Genomic DNA, 25,029 nt, shown 5'->3' with positions numbered 1-25,029 from the left:
GAAAGCAATTTCATATTTGACATCGGGGCGTCATGAGGCAGCACGGGGTCGCGTGGGAATCTGTGAGGACGTCTCTGAATGGACTGCAGCTGGAAGACAGTGCTGCTGTATAATGTGAGCCATCAGGAGTCTGCTGTCCCCTCGGAGGTGACGCTGCAACACTGCTCTCCTGCTTCCTGCACTTTGTCCCAGCATCCAGCGAATGGAAGCAGGCGTCAGTTAAACTAAAAAGGGATTTAACCAAATTTTTCTCTGGCGAGTGTCCCAACCTGATTTGAGGAATTCCTCCTCTTGTACTTACAGTTGATGTGACATTTTAATAAAGCCGCAGGCGTGGAACGGAGACACTACCAGGAGCTCTTTGGAGACAAATAAGATTAAGCTCCAGTTTGTCCTTCCTCCTCCAGCTTGAAGAATACTGAGCTGTGCCTGTTACAGGATTGATTTAATTTGAATTTGCATAAACTTACATGAAATAGGGGCTGGTAAAAAGGTCACGGTGAATATATGGGATGTGTTTAAAAACCGGCTCCGCAAAACCAAAGAGGAGCGATTGGGGAGCGCTACAGAGGAGCTGAGCAGCGGCGTGGGGAGAACACACGAGTCCCGAGCTTACACAACAGCCCTGCAGAGATCCAAAATCCATAATGTGCTAATTCTATAAGAGGAACGCAGAAAGAAAAGGAGAGAACGGAGGAACCAGGGATGGAGGAAGACGCAGACAGGAAGGAGGGGGCCGCTTGGCTGCGATCCCCAGCACCCCCCCGCTGTGTGTGAGAAAGCAGCTGTGGCCTACTGAGGGTTACATAATAAACTGAGACACAAACGCACACCGGCGTGCACGTACACACACAAATACACAATATGGATTCATATGGATAATCACAGATTTACTGCTGGATCTTTCCTGGTTCTTCCTCTGTCTCTCTCCTCATCGTGGTCCCTCTGGAGGCCGACGGGGGGGTCACCATGCTGGAGCATCTCTGACCACGACTCTAACAACTCCTCCATCTCTCCTCCTCTTCCTCCTCCTCTTCCTCCTCTTCCTCTCCCATCTAACCTCTTCATCTGCGACTGTCTGTCTGTGTGTGCTCGTCAGTCCTGGGGGGGGTTCGAGCCCGCCGGACTGTGAAATGTGAAACCTTGCAGTGGGGAGAATGTGCGTGCTCTGCAACTTCCCCCACCTCTGCACTCAGCGCCCCTCCACCCCCCAGATGGAGCCGCCGCCGCCGCCGCCGCCACCACCACGCTGCTCCCGCCCGGGACATGTGCGTGTTATGGAGTCGCGTCCGAGCGGTGGTAATAAGTGGACGCATCCGAGCACGGGGGTTTGCATATGGAGGTCGCTCCGGAGCGCCCTGCTGCTCCTTCCATATTTAGAAACATCCAAGACACGTACAATCTGTCCACATCCACATATAGTTACCCATAATGCACTGTGCGGCAACATACAGACATTTCGCTTGGGCAGACATCAGGCACTCAGCCCACATGTTTGTGTGTGTGTGTGTGTGTCGAGCCCCTGAGGGACAATATATGTGTTGGAGGGTATGGTGTGTGTCCTGAGGTCAATGACAGACAGCCATTTGTGTGGTGTCCTGTTACAACTACCCCATCAGGGTCAAGTGCTGAGGCTGGAGCCAGATCATCAGTGCAACCTGAAAGATCACATCAGGCTGCAGGTCCGTCCAGATGTTTGTCTCCTCGTCTCACCTTCTCAACGTGAGGAAGATGACGCTAAGTGTTTGCCTGTGAAGCCAAGCGAGGTTTCATCAGAGAGGATTCCAGTTTACACAGGAGCAGAACAAGCGCTGGAAATTGCAGCCAAGCTAACGAGCCAATTCTGTGGCTGTGAAGACGCAGCACAACACGTGTACTCTTTGCTTTGATGGAAAGTGGGTTCCACAAATAATGAGTAAGTTCTGATCAGCTCTGCTTGTTCCAAATCCAGCTCAAACCTGCTGCTCGCTCCTCCTCTGAACAAGCGACTGTACTGGGATTTGGAAGCGAGACAGCACAGTTCAGTTTGGCACCATTAGGTTCAATAATGGAACAAATAGCAGCCTCAAATGTGCCATCTGCAGACCTCCGAAACACTTTCCCCCTTTTCTACTCCCCGTCCCTCCATAACCGCCTGAATCCTGCCTCACAGACACCCACAGGGGACACAGTCTTCATTCTTACCATCGCATCTCAGGGAGCCATTTAAGGGCCGACGACAACGGCCTCCTATCTCACCATCAGACCCCATAAAAGCATCAAACTCTAAATTGTGCCGGGAACACAGAAGGGATTGCTCACACCGCGGGTCCTCGGCTGGAGCCGGAGCTTTTAAGGCGAGCGGCGGCTCATAACTCCTGTGTTCACTGGGTCTGGCTGGCGTCTTCATGTCAGCGCCACAGCGAGCGCACGCTGGTTCACCAGGAACACGTCTGTGCTGCGTGAGGAGCGGGGGGGCATGGCATGGTCACTGTGTCCTGAAGAACTCAACTAGATCAGGTTTTCATGATTAAAGACAAAGTGATGAGACACAAGAGCAAAGCAAATCGGTTTAAAACTGATGTATTTTCCTCATTTTACTGATTTATTTGCCTTTTTATTTAATTAGAATGATGATGAAATGAAACTGACACAGGCTGAAGGTCCGAGATCATCAGGTCCAGACAACCTGAGACATTCTCCTTAAGTCTATTCTGTAGCCAGGATCAACAATTTAGGAAAATCGGGCAATGAAAATATATAATTTCCTCATGTCAAATAATAAACACTGTGCATATTAGCTTGGTGTTAAGAAATTAAACTACATCCAAATGTGCTTAACAGACAGTGAGTCTCTGTAATTCCAAAATGGACGTTGTCTCGTGGAGAAAAAGCTGCAGACAGTCAAAGAAAACGGACATTTCCAGTCTCCACAGATAAGAGCTCCCTCAGCCTCGTGTCTATATGCAGCTCCCTCCCTCCCTTCCTCCCTCCCTCCCTCTCTCCCTCACATTTGCATCAGGTATTGATTTTTGATATGCAGGCTGTGGGTGAGAAGCAGCACACAGTGCACGTAGGCCTTTGCAATTTAAAATCCACTGACAGCGAAGGCTGGGAGTTGGAGACTTGTTATGAAAAGATGCGTCGGTGGGCGAACAGTAGGAAGCCAATTAGGCTGCTCCGACCACGACGAATGGATGTGCACGGTCACGCACCGGCTCCCCCCCCCCCCCCCACTGTCATGCATGTTACGCATGGAGCAGAGAAGTGGGGAAAGCTGCGGCTCCTATTGCAGGAACAATACCGGCATCAGGTTTCCCTGCAATGATTTTTTCCTGCCTGTCTGGTCTGTCAAGTGCAGCATGGAAATCATCATCAGCATCACTACCAGCAGCAGCAGCAGCCATGCAGGTGGCCTGGTGGCTGCATGGCCCTTGTTTGAGCTTCAGAATGAAAGTACAGGAGGCTGGTTAGACAGGAAGATGCTGCTTTCACGCGTTAATGGTGCAAATACAAAGATAAAGTGGAACAGGAGCGTTTAAAGCTGTTTTACTCCCAAGAAAAAACCGTTTTTCCTACAAGTAGCAGTGACATGAGAAGCTGTTTAAATGTCTGGAGGATGCACACAACAAGCACAGCAGGTGTCACGGTTCACTGGTGTCAAACAGGAGCAGGAACGTAAAGTCCATCAGCATGTGGCCGCGTGGATCCCTGCGCGTTTCTCTTAATATTCACCCACTGAAGTTGTGTGAAGGGAGAGTGTGTGTCTGTGTGTGTGTGTCTCTCTGTGTGTGTGTGTGTGTGTGCATGCAGATGACAGTTATTCTCTTTCCTACACGGCTCTTCCTCGCACGTTCGTTCACCCCTGCATTTAAATATGGTACAAAGCCAGACATGTTAGGAGATCTATAATGAATAAGGGAAGGGACCTCTCCGCATGCAGGGGCTTCACAACTCAGTAATCTGAGGGATGCAGATCTATTATTCACGACCAATCCAGTCCCTATTATGGGATTCGCATCTTCATCTTCCCCAATCGCATTTGACAGCTTTATTACGCGCCGGCGTGCGTTCGCATATCATCCACTTTGCCCTCTCTCCGAGAGAAATGTCAGATATTTGAGAGAGGGGAAGCGACTCGCCCCCTCGCTTCTCCCTCAACTCCACATGCATCCACGCTTTGGAGGAGGGAAAAAGTTGACGCCCGCATCCCGAGCGCGCACATCATCACCGGGGCACCGTACGGGGAAAGCTCCGCTGTGCAGGAGGAGGAGGAAGGAGGAAGGAGGAGGCTGGAGCTGAAAGTTGAGACGTACCTGCTGCCAGTTCTCCTCCAGCGACGGCATGGCTGAGAAGTAGCCGGTGTCGTGCACCAGCTGAAGTTCCTGGAAGATGCTGTGGTTCGCCAGGACGTCCATGCTGACGCGCGGTGCTGGAAAACAAGAACGGTCCACAGAGAAAAATGCGTCCTGCTCTCGGCTGTGTCACACCTCTACATCCACTTCTCTCATATTAGTCCGTGAGAGGAGCTTAGTGAGTCGGGCTGGCGGCTGCGAGCGTCCCGGTACCTGCGCGCATTATCGAGGTCGGTGCGTAAAAGCGACTGGAGGGGATGGAGGCTCCATGCGCGGACGCGTGTTGCCAAAATAGACAGTGATAGGGAGCCAGAGCCGGGGAGGGGCTTGGTAAACGAAGGGGCGTTATCTGCTTTGTCAATCAACCCCCCCCCCTGCTCGTCCATTTAAGGCAAATGGGCGGCGGAGGAGTGATTAGTGCGGAGCTGGAGCGTGGAGAGGCGGGGACTGGCACATCCACTGGTCTGGATTGGCTCCGGCGACACGTCACTCGTGCCAAATATGGGCTCGATAGGTGAGCTATTTATGGATGGGTATATTAGATTTGGAAAAAGGTCTGAAAGGCTAGTGTGAGAGGAGAAGCCGTGGTGTAAACACCATGTGCTCGCAAACAGGAGCTGGAAACCATATTAATAGGCTGAGATATTGTTCCCCTGTATAAATATTTAATCATAACGAGCTGCAGGATCAGGCATTAGCTGCAGGAAGCACGTTTTCCTGTGTGATACGTGTCTCAGCTCGGCTTTATGACAAATTGATGTTTCAAACCTGTGAATATATTTTGTGTGTAATCGAGATTTAATCCGGTTTACACACAAGTTTTTCCCTGAGGTGGAAAGTCAAAGTCTAACTTGTTATACTGACCCACATCCATGAAAATCAAGCTCAGCACTTCCTTTAAGAGTGTGTGTATGTGTGTGTGCGTGTGTGTGTGGGGTGGGGGGGTGATGATAAATAAGCAACCAAATCTTTTTTAAATACGTCTCGTTCGCTGTCGTGAGTAATGCCACTGATTCGCTCGCCCCGTGTAAAGCCATTGAAATGGTACAGTGGTGCTCTCTCACTGTGCCACACACACACAGACACACACACACACACTCTGTTGTGGAGGTCTGTAATCTCATTACAGGGCAGGGGGCTCTGGGGGGGGGCGGCAACACGATTTACTCGTGGCAGTTTGGGAGGAAGAGCCGAGCCGAGCTGACATTTATCCACTGGACACGAGTCACTCCGTCTCTCTCTCCTCTTTTTTCCCAGTGTCCTCTCTGCCTCTTGTCCGTCCCTCCTTCTCGTCCTCCCCTTCTTCACGTCTCTGATTTCCTTCCTCTCGCCTCTCCTCTACAATCCCCCACCACAGCCAGTGTTCCACCGTGTGTGATTTATGCAGAAACACATGACAGAGACGTGCAAACATCCACTGTTGTGTGTTTGCTTTGCACTCGTGGGTCGCCTGGTCTGAAACAACAGAAAAGCAAACAACAACCTGTCCTGTTCAGTCCGTCCTCTCACGGCTGACTGAGGTGTAAAATATTTAAGAGATAAATCCTGTTATTTTTATGCATTGTTTATGAAGTCCTGGGATTAGAGGAGAGGCAGCTGGAAGTGAGCGGATGGTTTTATTCTCCACTAAACAAATTCAGAACAAAGCTGTGACTGATTTTTGTCTTTCAAACGACCACGTTCACGACTCGAACCCGGGAATCATCCCACCGGCCGGTTGAGGTTCGAGTCCCCGGGAACGTCTCGTAGCTCTGTTGTCTTGTTGACTTTATTTACGATGGTATTTACTCACAGCAGCTTGATGAAAGCAGCACCGGTCACATTCCACTGTTGAAAAGCAGTTTGTTTTCCGCCCTGCCACATTCGTTAACGCTGTGTGCAAACATGTCGGCTTCGCTGCTGACACACACACACACAATTTACATCCCGACAGTGTTTTACTCTGAAATCTGTGAGCAAATCACCAGAGCAGAGGTGATTGACATCAGGGTCAGCACGTAGAGGGGCAGGGTTTGAGAAACACGAGGTCTCGTCCCTGTGTGGACAAGAAATCCATTTATTTTAAATTAAATAACAGTAAAAGTAATTATACAAGCCAAGAGTTTAGGAGACTTTACAAGGTGCTGTGTTGTAATACGTTCCTCTGTGTTGTTTCATTTCCATCCTCTTAAAACTAATCTTCCATTTTATGTATCATCCCACCGTAAAGACCAAACTTTCTGGTGAAGCTGCAGCTGAAGAAGTTCACCACCATCACCAGGAAGTAGCCAAACGGCGAGCCTGGTGTCAGTGCCCCTCTCAGACGTCTGCATCCCCCCTGCCCATCTTCCTCCTCCTCTTCCTCCTCGGCCTCAAGCCCATGCATATCATAGATTAAAAAAAAAAAAGAAGTGCTCACCATTCTCCGTGGGCACACAGCGTTATATTGTGGATGCTGACATTGCTCTTACCTGGCAGTTGGTGCTTTTACTGTATTAATAATGGAGCAGGCACCATCCATCATGGGGATATGAGGCTGCTAATCATGTCAGCTCGCTGCATATTCACTCCTTTCATCAGAAGAGGAGGAGAGGCAGCGGGAGAGAGGCAGGGCGGAGGGCAGGAAACGCAGGAGAGTGACGGGGAGAGGCGGAGATAAACAAAGAGAGGATTTCTTTAAAAAACGATAAAATAGAGGAAGAGGGAGACGGGACAATATCAATGTGCCGAACACATGACAGATGCCCTTGGCCTTTTGCTGAATGGCCTCCCTGTTGGCAGGAGTTAACCAGTGTATTTAAACAGGACAAGACGAATGGGACCTCTGCTCCCGCTGCTCACTGAACCAGCCCATTTCTATTCCAACTCACAGCCTCCCCCGTGTGGGAATGCTAATATGGTTAGCTGACATTGCCGGGGTTAAAACTTCAGAACGGCATTTTATTGTAATATTCACTTCGCTGCCGAGCTTTTCAAAACCTTTTTCCTGGGGAACCTGTGCCGAGGGTGGTGGGCGTTATTCAGAGACAGAGTCCTTTAGTTACTGGAACATTCAGGCAGCGTTTCCAAACCAGTTTGACTCAGTTCTACTTCAGAATTAGCAGATACACAGGTTTCTAAACGATGATTGACTCCTAAACAGAGGAGAAACTGTGGTGCTCTCTCACCTCAACACCATATTCTTGATGTCCTGGTTCCATCACTGACAGCAGCCAGATGTGAGTGGGTTCTGTGACCAGTGGGAAAGTCTCCTCCCAGCTCATCCCTCCATCAGTCTCCTGCAGCCGAAGGACCTTGAGCGTCAGTGTTCATTTGGCCTCATTTCATATAACGTGACAACAACAAGCTCTGATGTGTTTAAGCAACATTTCCACAAACATGGTGCCACCCCCCCCCCCCCCCCTTGAATTACATCTGTGGTATATTATGATAAACCTTTATATTTAGAGGAAATAAAACCGCACAATTTGCTCCCGGCATCTGTCCTCGAGCGCGGCTTTGGCCGAGCCACCAGCGCAGGAGAGTAAATTTGCTGGTGATTGATGGGCCTGGTTAAATAAAGATAAGATTTTGAAAACGTGGCCATATGTCTGCCGTATGCACTGCCTCTCTTGGCTCGGAGCCCGGATGCAGAACATCCTCAATATCCCCACGTCTTTCCTTTTTTATTTCCCCGCTCTGCTCCTCCATAGGGGGAAGAACCAGGGGAGTGGGGGAGAAGGTGGAGGTGGGTGGAGGGGGTGGATTTCAGAGCGACAGGCTGACTGAGGGAAGCGATAATGAGAGCTCGGGGCTGTCTGGGGTGCAAACTCCTTCCCCGTGCGAGATGGCTGCAAGGGAAGGAAAGGCAGACGGGGGGGGGGAGAAAGTGCCCTCTCAGCTGGGCCGTGTTTGATGCGGCGATGCTGCTTCCTACGCCGGGAAAAGAGAGCGGAAGCCCAGGCAGCGAGGAGGCCATGAGGGGCAGCTGGTAAGTGCCAATTAGGCGCCGATGAGTGGGAGACGGAAACACCCGTTTGCACACGCGCTCCTCCTGCAAGCAGGCGGGGAGGAGCAGCGGGGAGGTGAAACAAATAGCTCCTAATCCCTGTCAGTTCTCCCTCAGTCGCTCTCCTCTTCAGCCTGTTCGGTAATGTCACATCAGTGTCGGCTTAAAATGTGGGATGTGATTCTCGGTTCCATTCAGGTCTGTGTGTGTCGAGCCTCGTCTGAAGGCCACTGAGGGGGGGGGGGGGGGTGTACTCTCACATTGTGCCAGAGGAGCATGGCCCCTGTCAGACGTCCAATTAGTGACTCATATATTTAGACCAGGACACAGGAAACGATAAGAGGAGAGGGAGCTTTGTAAAAGTTGTTAAAAGGGACGCATCAAATTCAGGGTCTTGGTCGGCTGGGTGTCAAACGGTTCCTTTTAAAATGATTCCTGTACCTAAAAGGGGCCAGAACCAAACAAACAAACAAACAGAACAGAACCAAACAAACAAACAGAACCAAACAGGAGCTGAGGATAAGGGACGTCCACACCTCCGGCTGCTGTGCTGCACATGGGGTCAAACAAACTGAGCATCCATCTACTCTGGTTCTTCATGTTCCTCCGTTGACAATGAGTTGGTTTCAAACATTTGCTGCACGTCCTTGCGTCCTGGGAAACTTATTTTTAACCTCAGGCCAGAGTGAGATCAAAAAGCCAAAGTCACCGAAACTGAAGTTATATAATCTGAATGTGTTCACAGAGCTTGTCCAGTCGTATCGACCCGGAGCTTTACAGCACCGGTCAAATTCATCCATTTCCTGCACATTGCTTTTGCTGTCACACATCATTCATACACTGTCGGCACAGCAGCTCAGTGTCTTGCCCAAGGACACTTCAGAAGGCAGACCAGAGGAGCTGGGGATCAAACCACCGACATTCTGGTTTGTGGACGACCCATTCTAACTCCAGAGCCACACTCCAAATATGAAAAAAACAAATTCTGCATAAAAACTCCAGAATCCTACAGCTCACAACGCGTCAGCATAATGGGAGGGGCAGTGTGTATCTGTGTGAGTGTGTGTGTGTGTCTGTGTTCTCAGGAGGTGACCTGGCATAAACCACAAATCGTGAGGTCAGGAATAACACAGCTCGTCTATAGGGGGCGATGGTGCTGGAGCGTTTGACCTTGTACGCGGCAGAAGGAGAAATTTACATTTTACCTGAATTCAGCAGCCACAGGTGCAGACACACACACACACAGACACACACAGACACACACACTCCACAGAAACACACAATCCAGCTGCATGAGTTTGCCCTCACATGTTAAATTGTGGCTTCACGATGCTGAAGCGTGGTTTGTCATCAGGGTCACTGACTGAGTCCTTTCATGTCCGAGCTCCGAGTCAATCTCGTTTCCACACCCCCCCCGCACATCTGAGGCCGCGGTGATCCCCCCCCCCCCCCCCCCCGCCACACTGTGTTTTGTATATTCATGTGTGTACCTTCCTATGTTAATCCTAGCTATTACTCGCATGGCTGGCCATGTCAAGGGGAGATTTGCTCACTCACAGTGAATGGGCCAATATTGACAGCACGCCCACTGCATCAGCAATCAGTGTGAGGGCTCAGCCTGCTCTGGATCCACAGGGCCGGAGCCGGATTCAACGAGGAGGGCGGCGTGTCGGGAAACAATCCTCCCAGGGAACCTGTGCAACTGCTAAATGTTGCCCTTAGACTATCAAGAGGGATCATTTGACTCCATGTGCTCCTGCTTCTAATGCTCATGCACTCTGTTGTGTTTTCATGTCAGGTGAATCGTTACAAGACTAAATGGAAAAACTGAATTTAACGAGTTCACCAATAAAATACAGCCACACACAAATCAGAGGATAAAAGTACCTTCAACATTCTCTGGTCACTTTTAAAGAGAAAACCAAGGAGAACATTTAAATAAATGAAAATATTTGCATTATTCAAATGATGGTTGTAAAGGTGCTGTTTGTTTTCCTCATGTAGGGGTCATGTGATAGGAGCCTGACCAATCAGTGAAGGCTACATCGGGACTGAAAAGACAAGCGAGCGGTTGAGAGCGTCTACGTCCTCGTTTTCAAACTCTCTGTTTCTGTCCAGATGAAAACGAGCCCTGGAGTTTTCACACGTGTTCATGTGGACGCAGCCTCGGACAGGAGTGTCATCCGGGGGGGAGGGGGGGGGGGTTCTGTCGATGGCGTTCTCTCCATAGAGCTGCAGCTTATTGCTCCATCACGTCTTGAGCCCTGCACTACATGAAGTCCCCTCCAGATGAGCTGACCCCGCTCTGGCAGCTGTCAGGGGTCAACCAGGGTCATGTCAGCTCAGGTCAGGTCAAGTGTTTCTTTCTCCGTTTTTATTGGAATAAATTTAGAATCTTCATTTCAATTGGATTACTGTGGCAGAGATAACCTGAGGTCAAGCTCTCGCTTCTTCATCCTCAAGATCCGGGTCCAACTCCCCTTAATCCACTCTGCTGTAGTGTCCTTGAGCAAGACAAAAGCTTTGCAGTGGCTGCTCTGTCGCCATCGACCCCTGTGACCCGTCAGAGATGAGGAGCCCGCCCCCCCGGTGGATGGACCCCTGCCCCGGTGTGATCCACTTCTGTTTGACTTCATCTCGTTTGAACTCTGTTTGTTTCTCCCTCTTCTGCCGCGGTTCAGCTCGACTCAACAAAGCGAGAGAGAAACTCTTTCTGTGGTTTATCTGACACACGGCGGCGGCGTCTGGAGGAGCAGCCGGCCCGCCCCCCCCCCCCCCCCCCCGACTGATCTCTGCCTCACAGGGGTCAAAAGGTGACAAGGAGCTCACTCCCGCTTTCATCCCGCTCCTCGCTACGTGTTCCAGAGGCATGTCACCACTTCAAAGTGTTCGGGAAGTGATTTGCAGACGAAAGCTTCGCCACCGCCCCCCCTCCACTCTCTGGCTGGTTTGCAGTTGTCGCTGTCGCACTTTGTTTTGCTTAAATGGAATGATTGAGTCCCGGCTCCGTGACGCGTTTCAAGGGGAAGCAGCCTCACCTCGTTAGCGGTGACATTAGCAGGTGACAGCAGCCGCCACAGAGCCGAGGTTCAAAGAGCCTTCAGCGGGGGGGGGGGGGGGGGGTGTCCACATTCTAGCTGCAAAATATAGAAGGTATCCAAACTTTAGAAGGTGGAGGAAGTAGAGGAACAGATACGTGTGGTAGAAAGTAAAAGTACTGATTCAACCTCTTTACTCAAGTAAATGTTTTAAAGTACAGTTCTGGTTTCGGGGCTGATCTGGCGTCAGCGTACGAACAGGAAACAAACTGCTTCCCTCACAGAGCGGGGGGGCGTCTATTTATTTAGCAGAAAGACGTTGGACATTAGCGTTTAGATTGCTGCTGTAAATAGAGGCGGTCCACATTAACAGCCTCGTCCTCGGTGCACGCTGCTCCGGGCGCCGCCGTGCCTCGTCATTACCGCCAGTCCTGCTCCATTATTTCAACACCGAATCACCAAATCCCTCTTTTCCAATCCGTCCCCCCCCCCTCGCCTTCCTCCCTGTTGGGGCTCGTACTTCAAACCGCTCTCAAATGAGCTTGCTGCTTTGCCAGGCCGGCAGCTCGCCAGACCAATCATCCATCTGCAATAATAGAAATCTTCCTGCTGATGATAGACTGAGGCAATCACCGGGCCGGCTGAGTGGGCTCTTCAGTCCGGCCTCTCCACCCCCGCTGTTGGTTGATATCGGGGTTGGAGGCTGGGGGGGGGGCTGGCACAGCTTTGTGGTGGGCAGGCCTGCGAGCCGGCCATGCATATGAATACAAATGGACAAAAACAAACACATCTAATAGACAGATTAGATTAAATGCTGAAGCACAATATGTTTTTTTCATTTCGCACGTTTCGATTTCTTTGTTCGTTTAACTGTGGACGATTAGTGGAGGATTTAGCAGCCGTGCTCATAAATGAGGAGACACAATTTAAATACACAAAATGTCCAGAAGATGGCTGGACACGTTGTGTAGTTTGTGTTTGTCGTGTGAAGCAGCAGCAGCAGGTTGTGCAGGAGCATGTCAGGAACATTCGGTCGGGGGGGTCAGACACATACAGCTCCTCTTTTTCAACCTGAGATTTTTGTATAGTTCCAGTTTCACGTCCGTCACACACATTTGTGTTCCCACTTACAGCCCCTCTGGATAATCCCAGGAAAGTGTCAGGACCTCAGTGCTGGTCTGGAATCAGCTTCCCTGTCAGATTTCGTATTTCACGGCTCCACCGCTCGCTGTGGATTTATTTCTCAAACACTCGTGTGCGATTCCAGCAGGTTTTTATTGCAGGAGTATTTCCATCCAGATAGAGACGCTCCACTGATCGTGTTGCACTTTCATTTATCACAAGAGATGAATTTTCATAAAGAGGCTGAGATCCTGATTCAAGTCCTCGACGTCAAGTGTTTGATAATCTCTCACAAACGCTGGATCCTACGTTTCCCATGATGCATCTCAGACTATTTTGTTCAACAGCAACTGCATAAACATAAAAAGACTTTGACGCTGAACTCATCCTTTCAGATATTTATTTTTCCTATGAGCATAAACCTCTTTTCATTAGGACACGAGGAAACATCTCCACATTGTTGATCTGACCCTTCAAGTGTTTATTCATGACTCCTCCACTGGGAGGTCGTACCGCTGGACAGCCATCGAACCGCCGGGGCTTCTTTACATCCTACCACCCTTCTCCTCTTTCATCCCCTCATTATTCCCTCTCTCAGCCGTCCTCCATCTCGGCTCCCTGCCTCTCTCCACGCCCAGAGCACCTCTATCCCTCAATCATCCCCGGCTCTCCACACCTCCACTTCGACCCCGCTCCACCACTTCATCCATCCCAGCTCCTCTCCACCGTGTTCATCTGCATGGAGAGTGTCTCATTCCGCCAAGGCTAATTGGCTCTAATTAGAGCCAATCAGCAGGGGTTAATCAAGGATGACTTACGCAGATTATGACTGGTGAGGTGAGGAGTCCGGGGCAGCAGCCAGCCGATGTGCCACGCCGGCAGGCACGTACCGCTCCTCCCAGCGCGGCCGGGGGACCTGGCAGAGATAGATGTGTTTAAACCGATTCCACGATGGGATGTTTATCAGGGTTTCAGCACCTGATAGATATCCAGCTGCTACATCTGTGAGAAAAGGAAAACTTTACTTTACCTGGTGGAAAAATGATTTGTCAAATGTCTTGAGAACTATTTTCAGTTGGGCTCATTAAAGATGAGATTTAAGATCTGTGATGGTTTGACAGCTTGTTAGAAAATGAGACATTTAAAAGTCACTGGTAGCTCAGGACTCAACGTGGAAGAGGATTCAGATCTGGAAGACTTACATTATATCTGATGTATTTGGTTAATCACACGTTTCTGGGTTTTGGTCGAATGAATTTAGTGGCAAAGTTGTTTTAGATGTTTTGTTTGTTTGGAAACCACTGATCCAAAGAGTTGGAGGTGGACTGAAGACAAAGTTAACTTGTTCAACAGAACATTTATAGACAACACACAGGAAGACAGTAAAAAGGACGATGAGAGCAATAAGGTTGTTTTTAAGAGAGGTTTAAAAGCTGTGAAGATGTTTATGTGAGCGCTCGGAGCTCGTCTCTCTTCTTTCTACTGATTTGAAAATTCTCCTCCGTTCAGAGACACCAGACATTTGTCCGTATCAGGAGACACGGTCGTTGTAACGTGCACTGAAATGCTTTTCAGTGCACGTCTGTGAAATTACCACCTGACATGTTTCTTCTTCAGCCGCCTCATATCGGAGCAGAACGCACAATGCAATATCGCAGGTCTCTTTATTGCCTTCCCCTGTTCTTATATAAAGAGGCCTTGGTAATTATTTAGGAGGGCTGTACAGTGTGGAGATCCCTGTGGGAATGGAAACATTATGGCTGGGTCCCACACACACACACACACACACACACAGACACACACACAGACACACACACTGGCATACTGGACAGAGAGTAATGGCCCAGCCCCTGGTGGTAATGGCCCTCTCTCTGCGTGTGAGTGTGTGTGCACGGTGGCATCCCAGTATCCATCTGAGCATGCTCCCAGCCAGTCTATTTGATGTGACTAGTCCATTAGATTTTCAATGGGCTCCTACACCATAATCCTGAATACACTAAGGCTTTTCGCGGGGCTCTTCATTGGAAGTGCCCCTCAGTACAGATTGCTCCTGTCAGCGTTGAAGCAGACAGATTCCCCCTCATATCCTCTGCATATGGGGGGGGATTGTCTCGTTATGGCCCTGCTACGTTCCCCCATGGCAACATTAGCCGGCGGCTGTAAAAAGACTATTAGGACCCAGATCATTCTGGACTGGGGCAAAGAGAAGTTAGCGAGGGCTGATTGGAAAGAGAGAAGAAGACCTGCACAGAGATAGAGTGAGAGAGAGGTGGATTAGGTGGTGTGAAGTGAGAGGGACTTCGATGGAGCTCCACGGGCACACATGCACTCTCACGTGCACGGTTAATATAAAGTAAATACTTAGATATATACCCTGAGAGAGACCCTCGGAATTTAACTCTGCACAATTCTTCTGTAATTTTCCAAACTTTAAGTTTGTACTTTGGAGAACGAGGCCCCTCAAAGTTTTTGGGGGTCATCCTCACAAACGGTTTCAATCTGTCCTGGTTCTTCCTCTAACTGAACTCTCTTGGACAGACACCTGGAATCTGATGGAGTTATTCTCCCAGTTTGGGGATCGCAGCCTCTTATTTTCAGTGTTGTGCAAGTTCACACCTCTCATGAACTAGTTCAAAGTAAATATGAATAGTTCACGTTCATAGTTCACCATTTCAATTCTGAACTAGTTCATAGTTCAGTTCATTTCATAGTTTAAGGTGCAAATTGAGCCATTTTTGTAAGAGACCAGAGCTGTTGTGTTGCAGGTAGGGCCTGCCCCTTTAAGGAAAGTTTGCAGTGTGTGACGTAGTGCACCTGGGTATTGTGGGAAGAGAAGTTAAAAGTGTGTTTATAACAAAGTGACGGACCACCTAGAGGTGATGCGAGTGTTGCTCCTGCTGTATATCCGAGAAATAAAGTGGCCACATACCAAGTAAAGAAACATGTCCTCCTCCTTCTTCACGGAGCGGTCCGGACGGCTGGTTACCGGCCAGACAGCGAGCCAAGATAACCCGTGAGCCGAGCTCCAGACTACGGCTCGGAGCCGAGACACTGGCCAGAGAAGAAAACACTTGGAATACGTTGCTTGTTTGGTCTGCATGTGTGTGTGCGATGAATCATGGGTAACGTAGTGCGAAGTCGCGTTACTTGGTTCAGGTTAGGCTCCATCGTGGACATTTCACGGGCACTGAGCAACGGCATGGTGAAAAAGTGAACACGTTCACTTTTGCGTTTGTTCATGCACAACACTGCTTATTTGTAGCACTGGGACCACTTCAGACTTCTCCCACATCTGTTCCAGTTGGTCCTTCAGCCCCTCATACATCTGGATCTTAGCTCCCTTGCTCTAAACCACTTGCGTGTCTCACACAGGGACTTTCACTTTTCTAATCCATGTTCTGCACAGATGTTCGTATGGATCCTGAGCTCTGGGCCGGTTCTTGGCCCAAACTTATCTATATATATATAAATATCTATGCAGTGCACGCTCGCACACACTCTGCAGCAACATAGCCACCCTAATCCACCGCAGCCAATCAATAAGCACTTGACAGGTACTGAAATACAATATAGACAACAGCACTAGCCGGCTGCTTCTTCTGCTCCATTTAAACTGCAGTTTGACAGCCGAGCAGCGAGGACGGGGGGATGTGTTGGGCGATGTCTCGATTGGCCCTGACACGGGGGCTACTATACACCAGCTGAATATTTGGCCTCACAAATCTCGATTTTGATCAAGTTAGTTTTGTCTCTTATTGACCCGTGACTGTCTCCGTCTTTTTTTATGCCGGAACCGCTCGATAATTTCAAGTATACAAGTCGTTTGCCTCGCCTCTCTGGTGAGTGTGTGGAGGAAACGGGTTAAAGTGATTGGCCGATCCTTCACTTAGGAGCAGAAATGACACTTAAGACTCAGTAATATGCAAAAATTACACAAGTAGACAGATGGCACAAATATCTGCCAAAACACATCCGCTCCGCCCACCTGTGTGGACACCTGGGCTCTGCTGTGTTTGGTTTCTTCCTTCAAGGAAATAGAAATGCATCCCTAATTGTTTTCTGCACCCTTTCCTTCCCTCTGTCTCGTGTGGCAGACGAGGATCCAGCGCTAATGTCCCTCTTCCATCACAGCTCCTCTCCAGCTGCATCACGCTGATTGGAGCTGGAACCACCTCATGATTGCACTCTCTTATTGGGAGCACCAAGAAAAACAGTGAGCGGGTAAAAAAAAAGCCTCATTTAATTCATTCTGCCTATCTCTCCCTCCCCATCTTCTAGTGTTTTGCGAGGTGGAAATTGGAAACGCCCCGTGAATGCGTCAGGGAGACATCCCAAACAGAATGGAGGTGCCATTACCCCGGTGGCTGGAGCACAGTGGGGCTGAGAAATCCCCGGCTCGCTGTCTCTCGCTCAATGATTGTCTCATCAGCAGAAGTAATTTGGGTTTCTGGTTATCGCGTCATTTCTGACGAGTGGCAGAGACGTAATTACTTCTCTCCGCAGACGGAGAACAGATGAGGAATTGGGGAGTAATTAATAACTGGCTGGTACCCGACCGGAGAGGATGCTACCTCGCCGCCTCCTCCCAGAGAGACTTTACTCAGTGTGAGAAACGAGTGGGCACACGCTCGAGCGGCGAGCCTGATGGATCAGCAACAGGCATTTCAGAAAGAGAGAGAAAGAAAAAAGAAATGAGATAGCAAGGTGAGAGCGAAGGAGGCGGGAGGAGCGAGGGAGCAGAGGGAAGAAGATGAGATGGAGGAGTGATAGGAGCCGAGGAGCGAAGGAGAAAGAGCGAAGATGGGGGATGAAGTGGACGCTGAGGGGACAGATTGGCCTCGGCTTTAGTGCACCTGAGAAGAAATGAGAGAGGATATCGGCAGACGGGTGAAAAAGGGAAAGCGATGCCAGGCGAGTCGAGAACGTGCAATAAGAGAAAGTGACAAGTCCTCACTTTTGATAGGAGGCTTCAGAAACAGGCCTTTTCTCTGTGTGGAATAAATCAAGAATAAATTACAGAAGGATTCACTTCTTCTTTTCTCACTGACCCTTTTCATTTCCTCACCTACGTTTGAATAATGTTCGGCTCTTCCGCTCCCATCTCCGCCGTGCATAGATTATTCTGTGCAGCTCGTCTGGCAGCCATCGTCTTATCTTATCTGGTTCATCTGAGGCTTCAGCTTTGACAACACATTAGCTGTCGAGCACAACCTCAGTGTCTGTTTCTCTGGGCCGTCGAGCAGCCATCAGGGTAAATGTAGGAAAACAGGCGTCATTGTTAAAAGTATATTTGTTCAAATCCACTCTCCTGTCTTCCTTCAGTGTCCATGTGGAAGTCTGTTCAGCTTCCCATTTTTATTCTGCACCTCCTTCTCCTCTGCTTCTCCCCGTGTGTTTGATGCGATCGTGTGTCGGCTGTCGGACGCTCGGAACAGAGCCAGATGATCGGCGCTTGTCAAAAATACGATCTGGAAGCTTAGGTGAAGTCAACAAGACGAGAGACGCTATCTGAAGGGCCGGGGCCATGATGTTCACCTGTGTGTCTGCAGTGTAAATCACACAAACACACACCTGCAGTGATAGTTATCTGCCACACACAGACACACACATGCACAGCGATGGCTATCTTCCGAGCGGCAGTAGCTGATAACAATCCCACATATTCGCGACACACGTACACTGTGATTGGCCGTTTTTGCCGCGGCCGACCGACTCCTCTTCAGGAGATTCAGTGATGAAGGATGCTGTGATATTCAGGGAGGAAACGTGAGGGAGGAATCAAACGGCAGAGAAAGGTAAATGAGTGTGAGAGCAGTGGAGAGGCTCACGTTGTTCCAGGACCAATCAATCGCTCTCATCAGGCTCTGGGCTTTATTAACGATCCAGGAGGCAGAGAGCCCCAATCCGACCATCAGCCGATTCCTGTGTCTTTTCTACATCTGCTTGTCCAATAATCTCCACCAATCAGGGCGCTCTCTGCAGAGCAGGGCTAAGCTAAAGGGGAATCGATGGAGCGGTGCGATCCTGTGCTTTCTGTGAGTCGGCCGCTGCACCACCGCTGCATCGCTTCCTCAGATATAAAACACATCCGCTGGCTCTTTGTGTCTCCGGCTGTTTTACTGCGTCTGAGGATTGATGTGGAGAAACTAGCGATACTGCTGATTCAAACACAAACTGTGTATTTCCAGGTGTGTGTCTCTTTACAGCCCGATGCTTTCGTCTCCATTTAGCTGGTGATTGTGCTCAGAGGATCCTCTCAGGCCTGGAGGATCACACTCTGCAGCCTGAGAGAGGACGAGCTGAGGCCTGGGCCACACTGGATGTGTGTTCTCTTTGTGTCCGAGCCCGAGAACAATGCTTTCCCTGATTTACTCTCATGCAGACTAAAAACTCAACCACTCCAGATGTGTCTTCTGGATGATTTCAGCCTGGAAGTGTCTAAGAGCCTTCTCAGGTGAGTCGCGCTCTACCAGGCGAGAGGAGGTCGGCCTGTTGATTTCTCTGCTTTCTCCTCCTCCTCCTGCTCCTGCTCCTCCTCTTCCTCCTCCTCCCACGGTTCCTCTATCTGTTGCCAACACCTGTTGGAAAGCAGCTGGCTGGGTAGCAGGGTGCTGGGCATCGTGTGTGCGAACCCGCTGGGGTTACAGGGATGTTACACATCGGTACAACAGGCAGAGGCCTCGCTGCTGATGACACTGCACACAGGGGACACGGGAGCGGCAGGAAGGAAAGGGGTTTGCATGTGTGAGTAGGTTGTGAGTTGTGTTGCTCCCGTGCACAGGAAGACGTGTGTGTGTCTCTTTCTGTAGAGCAACATCATCACAACGTCCTTGTTTAGCTTTAAAACAAATATCAAGTAAATAAACATTAATCTTCAGGGTCCATTTGCAGAAACATCCTCTCAGATCAGCCGACTCAGCAGATTGGTTTGAACTGATCCCTTGTTTTTCAAACAAGGGAATTTTCAAATGGCGCCGCTTGCTGCCATGCATCAACACAATAAGAGCGATAAGAGTTGGACCTCCACAACCAGCCCACAGTATATCTGATGTAATATCACCACTTCCCCGGCACCATTAGGCTGCAGATGTAGCGAGTGATTTCAGTGGCTCCAGCTCTTACCGACAACATGAGCCCGCTCTCTTTGGCTGCTAAATCAAAGGCTGTTATCAGGTTTCATATGCAGCTGGAGGATCAGGGGTATGTAATGTAATAAAACAGGTGCTCAGTGGGGGAGCTCTGGATCCTGACATCAATACACACACCCTGTATATTATTGCTTTTTCTAAAGGCAGATTCACACGTGAGTATTTATAGCTTTAATTCTGGAAGCTTCAGAAACAATCCTTAACTGCTCTTATCTCACTGAAGTGCTGCTCGGTCCTCGCCCCCCCCCCCCCCCCCCCCCGCGCGACAAGTCCCCCCAGCCGGAAATCCAATCCCGCCCTGTGTGCGACCGGGACGCTCGGTGACGGATCGCTTGTAAGCATCGCACCGTGTTTCATCAACCCGCCTCCTCGCTGTGTCAGAGCTGCAGACTGAAGACTTCCATGCAGCGTCCCACCTTGGGGACGGCGCTACATGTGTTCAATAATTCAGTGGCTGCTGCTCCAGTCCTGTGGAGAGCGCTCATCAGTGACCGATCAACGTCCCTGGTGGAGCCTGTTGTTTTCCAGGAGGCCGGAGTGAGCAGTAAAATCCAGTTATGGTTATCATGCAGTAGTTTGAGTCTTTCAAATGACTTCCTATAGCTGCACAGACATGTTTTACTCCTGCTTGTTACTCATGCTTCTACTCAGGAGCTCAAGGCCTTTTTACTTCAGTGTTCCATAGATACCAGCCTTCCTGCTGCAGAGGGAACCTGCGACCTTAACAGAATTTAGTATTATTGTTCATTTGGATCAATTCTCTCATGCTATAGCGCCATCAGCTCAGTAAAGTGTGATTCAGATGATGTTTGCATCCACACCAGCATCGGTCTTCATCCCCACAAGCTCTGGAATCCACTGGTCTGTCATTGCAGAGCTTTGTGAGCTTCTCTCTCTCACTTTCTTCCTTCTCTTCCTCTCTTCCTCTCCATCAGCAGAAAGTCCACCACCCCATCGTGCTGTGAAAACACTCTAAATGTTTTCTGCAGCCTCACAGGCAGCCTGACCTCGTCACAGCTCTGGATGAAGGTGTGAGCGCTCCAGCAGGAAGGGAGACTGCAGTCTGATTCGCTGGGCTCTGTGGTGCATGGGAGGAAACTCGTGCACATGGAAAATGCACATGTTAGTTTGGGTTCTATGATAATTCTCATAATATTGCATCACTCATTGAGCAGAATATGAAAAAGCCCTCGCAGCTCTCCTCGCCTCTACATTTGTTTTGTGTGTTGTGTTATTTTTTAAAGTTCCAACAGCCGTGGAAGTTTGATCTGCTCCATCGTCTGTGCCCTCCGAGCCCCCCGGCACCCGATCCTGAATCTGCAGGATGTGTTGTTAGTGAGAGGGCTGGAGAAGGGCAGGCAGCTGACAGAGCGCTCGCAGGGGAAATGATCGGGGAACTGGCCGCGCACACTGGCAGGAGCAGCGCGCCGCGGCAGGTTGACCAATACAGATGGCGAGGTTCGACTCCAGGGGTTTGAGAGTATTTCAGAGAGAGTCGGAGGTTAACATGCGTCTGTGGAGATAAAACCTGCTGCAGCGGCTCCAGGGAATCAATCCTCATTCCTCTGCAGCTCCAGGAAAATAGCAATATTGAAAATGCATTTCAGACGGGCTCATTTGGCTTTAAGTTATGTGTATTTTAAAAGTCGTGGGTTTGTTTTTGTGTAAATGAGGTTGTCTCTTATTGATATTTTCCGCTGCACATACACACAATTTGTGGCCTTGCCAATAAGACGTCCTTCCCATTCTCCCACTGTCCTGTAGGGATTTCAGACGGCAATAACTTCTTCCACCTCTGCCACTTTTATGTGCCATCCCTTTAACAAGGCCAGTGGCCAGGGAGGCAGCCAGCGGGGGGGGGGGGAGTCCTGGTGACATGTTGCTGCTCCGCTGCCGGCGTCGTTAGCAGAGTCCAGGAGGAGGAAGGAGCCTCGGGAAATAGGAAATAAGGAGGAAGGAAATAAAGTGGCTGGGGGGAGACGGTGGAAGGTTATAAGAAAATGATATTCAGCCTAATAGACACAGGAAATGTGAAGTAAAGCCGAAGAAGAAACAAATCCACCTCGTTTATTTCCTCTGCAGCACGAAAACATGCAGGAGGAAAAAGGGAAAAGTTTACATATATTGGCAATTAAATTTGATAGATTCAATTTATGTTTTGTATAAATACATCAGATACTGTGCAGAGCTGACGGGTTGAGATACAAACCACTGTGTTCCACTCGGGGTCATGATCCAGCTTTGTTCCTGGTCCTGACCTTTCTCCAGCCCTCGTGCCAAACGAAGCAGGAGCCTCTGCACGTGCTCGATAACCCGTCCCCGCTCTTTGTTCTCTCTCTGCAGCCCGTGCAGCTCTATAGCAGACACACAACGCACATAAAGACACACTCTCACACCAGAGGAAATCTGCTCTCCCCAGTCCAGCAGCGGCTCCTCGGTGGAGAGCCGAGGAAACAGCGTGATCTAAATAGCTCATTAACTTTTGATGACTGGGTCCTTTGGCTGTAGATCTTGAAAGCGAACGGGAGCCAGACTCCTTATGGCTATTGATTCAGCAGCACCGACCCCTCCCCTCACCCCCCCACCCCTCTGCACGTCCCGAGGAGGGACTCCCAAATTATTCATACCAGGCTCTGCATTCATTAACGACTGATTGGGACCGAGTTCGACACATTATTGATTGAAATGGTCAAACTGCAGCTAATACTGAAGAATATTATGTGTTTACTAAAGAAACTAAGCTTTAAACACAGGTGTTGATATCTGGTTTTTAACTTTTTAACTCTCAACAGCTTTAAAGTAAGCGATATATACTAATGACACCAGGTTAGAACAATTCATAGGTATCATTTATTTAACCGTGTGCAAAGGGGAAGCTGCTGCTGTGCTGTGTTCGAGTGGGAATACAGGAAATGTTTTTTGGAAGAATGTGAAAAGATCTTTCAGCTGTTCCTCAATTGTTTAATTTGTTTTCCACTATCAACCCCTCCAGCCGCGGCTTTATGTGAACGACGTGTGTAGGCTTATGTCGTACCACATAACCCCCTTTACACACAACGCACAACCCGTATGCCGAGAGATTAGAGAAAGTAAATCATGTATAGAGTTCTTTTATAATCCTGCAGCCTCCTACATATATGCTTCATGAACATTTGGAGCTGCTCTGTCCCTGAAGCTGAAAACCACTGAGCTCTGCTTCTGTTTTTATTTCCTGCTTCTACATCTGAGCCCTTTGGTCGGAGGTCGCTCGCTCGGAACGCTCTACCAGGCGCCGCTCGGACAATAACCCTGATGTTCAGGGCGTTTGCTGCAGAGGGGGGGGGGGGGGGGGGGCTAATGCCTTTTGTTGGAATACCAAGCGGAAGTGGTGTATGTAAATTTGGATTAAGCAGATAAGGCCGCTGTCAGCTTCAATAAGTATTGTTGCCTTTGTGTGTGTGTGTGTGTGTGAGTGTGTGTGAGTGTGTGTGTGTGTGTGTGTGTGTGTGTGTGTGTGTGTGTGTGTTTGTGTGTGTGTGTGTTTGTGTGCACGGTAGCTTTAGGCTGAAGAAATGCATATAAATTAGCTCTTTACCTGCAAAGACCACTTCAATTAAACGGCTTCACTTAGTCCTGCTCATAACTGTGTGTGTGTGTGTGTGTGTGTGTGTGTGTGTGTGTGTGTGTGTGTGTGTTTTCAAGGCAGATATTAAAGTGTGTGTTTCTCGTGTGTGTTGTGTGTTCACATATGTCTGTCCATACACGCCTGAGGGACGCACCGATCCACGCTTCTGAATCACACCTTGAACTGCTCCGTGACCGCGGGGCCACCGGGCTCCATGTCTGCGGCTGATAGTGCCGCTCTGCGACTCATTGTGCCGCTCTGGGACTCAACTTATATCTGGCGTCACGTTTCCAGAGCCACGTTCGGAGAAGCACTGATAAGGCGCCGGGCTGGTGGTGTGGAGGGTCAGTGCGGCGCAGAGATAGAGCAGCTACATGACGAGAGGAGGCCAAGCGTGACCGCTCTCTCACTCTCTCACCCGTCTTTCCTTTCTGTCCCTCCAGCCCTCCGGTCATCCTCAATATGCTCTTGTTATCTCAGGCAGCACTGATGGTTCCCGTGCGAGGCCGTGTGTGTGCATCCTGTTATTCTGCTTCCTATTTGTGTGTGATTGCGTGAACGCCAACCTGCTGTTTTGTCAAATCGTGTTCACTTCCTCTAAACATCATTTCAGCAGAGGCGTCTTTTCAGCAGGAAGAAAAAGTGAGGATGAGACGAGGTAAAGCCCCGGCATCGATTCTACACCCACTCGTCGGCTGCAGCTGCCCTTGAATATAAATGACGGCGTTTCAGCCCACTCCTCTCCACCGGGCGCTCTGGATTCTTTATGGCTATCACAGAGAGGATCTCCTCGTTCTCTGAGCTTATCCAAACCTGCTCCTCTCACCTCCCCACAGCAACCGGGGGATGGAACTCAGCATCTGCCTCATCACCGAAACTCATCCTGACACCCGAGAGGGAGGCGAGCTAAGAGAGGATTTGATCTCAGCGAGTCTCTGGCAGCGAGTTCTCTAATCTTTCCCCGACCACTTCGGCGGGGCAGGGACACTTACTGTACAACTCACTCATCTCCAGTGGCGGCTTTGATTCTCTCGCTCCTCTCTGCTGATTTCGCATAATCACACGATAATGAGGTTGGCTGCGGTGCGCTGGCGTGGCCCCGGTGCGCGGCTAGCTGGCGCTCGCATGTTGAGGGGCTGCAGGAGGGAGGTTGAAGTGAGGAGGAGGAGGAGGAGCAGGAGCTGGAAGGGGAGGAGGTCTGGGGCTGCCGACTTTGCGAGCACATTTGTTAGAAATACAATTACACAGGCGCACAGAAGCATACCGCGCTCCACAATGATTTCTCCATTCTCTAGCCGGTGGAGCGGCTAATTTCCTTAGCAGCTAAGTACTTATAGATTGCTCTGTAGCCGGGGCTCTGCACGCCGGAGCCGCTCGGGACGAAGGCCGCACACAGCTCCACGTGTCTGACGTACATTAAAGCCACATCAGCATGTTACACACTCAGTAGATACACATCCAGGCAGGGAGCGGATGTTTTCACTGCTGTGTACTGTAACTGTAATGCTGTAAAGTAACTAAGTGCATATACTCGGGTACTTGTACTTTACTTTGTTCACTGCCCATCATCTACAATGTAAGTTACTGCTCGCAAATGATCACAAATCCAAAATGTATGTAAATATTAAAAAGACGCTCTGTTTAAGGACAATATGAAACAATCAGATATTTTTTGTATTGCCATATGGTAATTCCAGTTGTCTTTGATAAAACCACAACATTCTTCTTTATTGCTTTGATTTTCAATCTTCCCCTTTCATTATCCCCCCTGCCCCCCCGTCCCTGACCTTTGACCTCTGTGTTATTCAGTGCCACT

At 49.6% G+C, this 25,029-nt stretch overlaps 1 protein-coding gene and 1 long non-coding RNA gene across 2 annotated transcripts in view; one reads left to right on the top strand and one right to left on the bottom strand.

Annotated features, from left to right (window-relative positions):
* The window catches only part of klf7a (Kruppel like factor 7a), a 31,532-nt gene extending 26,881 nt beyond the window's left edge, over positions 1 to 4,651 (bottom strand). The window contains exon 1 of the mRNA XM_062380151.1: positions 4,296 to 4,651. Coding sequence (XP_062236135.1) covers positions 4,296 to 4,397 — 102 coding nt within the window. The 5' untranslated portion in view covers positions 4,398 to 4,651. The remainder of the gene's footprint in view (positions 1 to 4,295) is intronic.
* The window catches only part of LOC133933778 (uncharacterized), a 79,467-nt gene that overhangs the window by 35,389 nt on the left and 19,049 nt on the right, over positions 1 to 25,029 (top strand). The gene's annotated exons all lie outside the window — the stretch shown is intronic.

This window comes from Platichthys flesus, chromosome 22, assembly GCF_949316205.1.
Source record: "Platichthys flesus chromosome 22, fPlaFle2.1, whole genome shotgun sequence".
Taxonomy (NCBI): domain Eukaryota; kingdom Metazoa; phylum Chordata; class Actinopteri; order Pleuronectiformes; family Pleuronectidae; genus Platichthys; species Platichthys flesus.
This window is presented reverse-complemented; position numbering and strand designations above follow the sequence as displayed.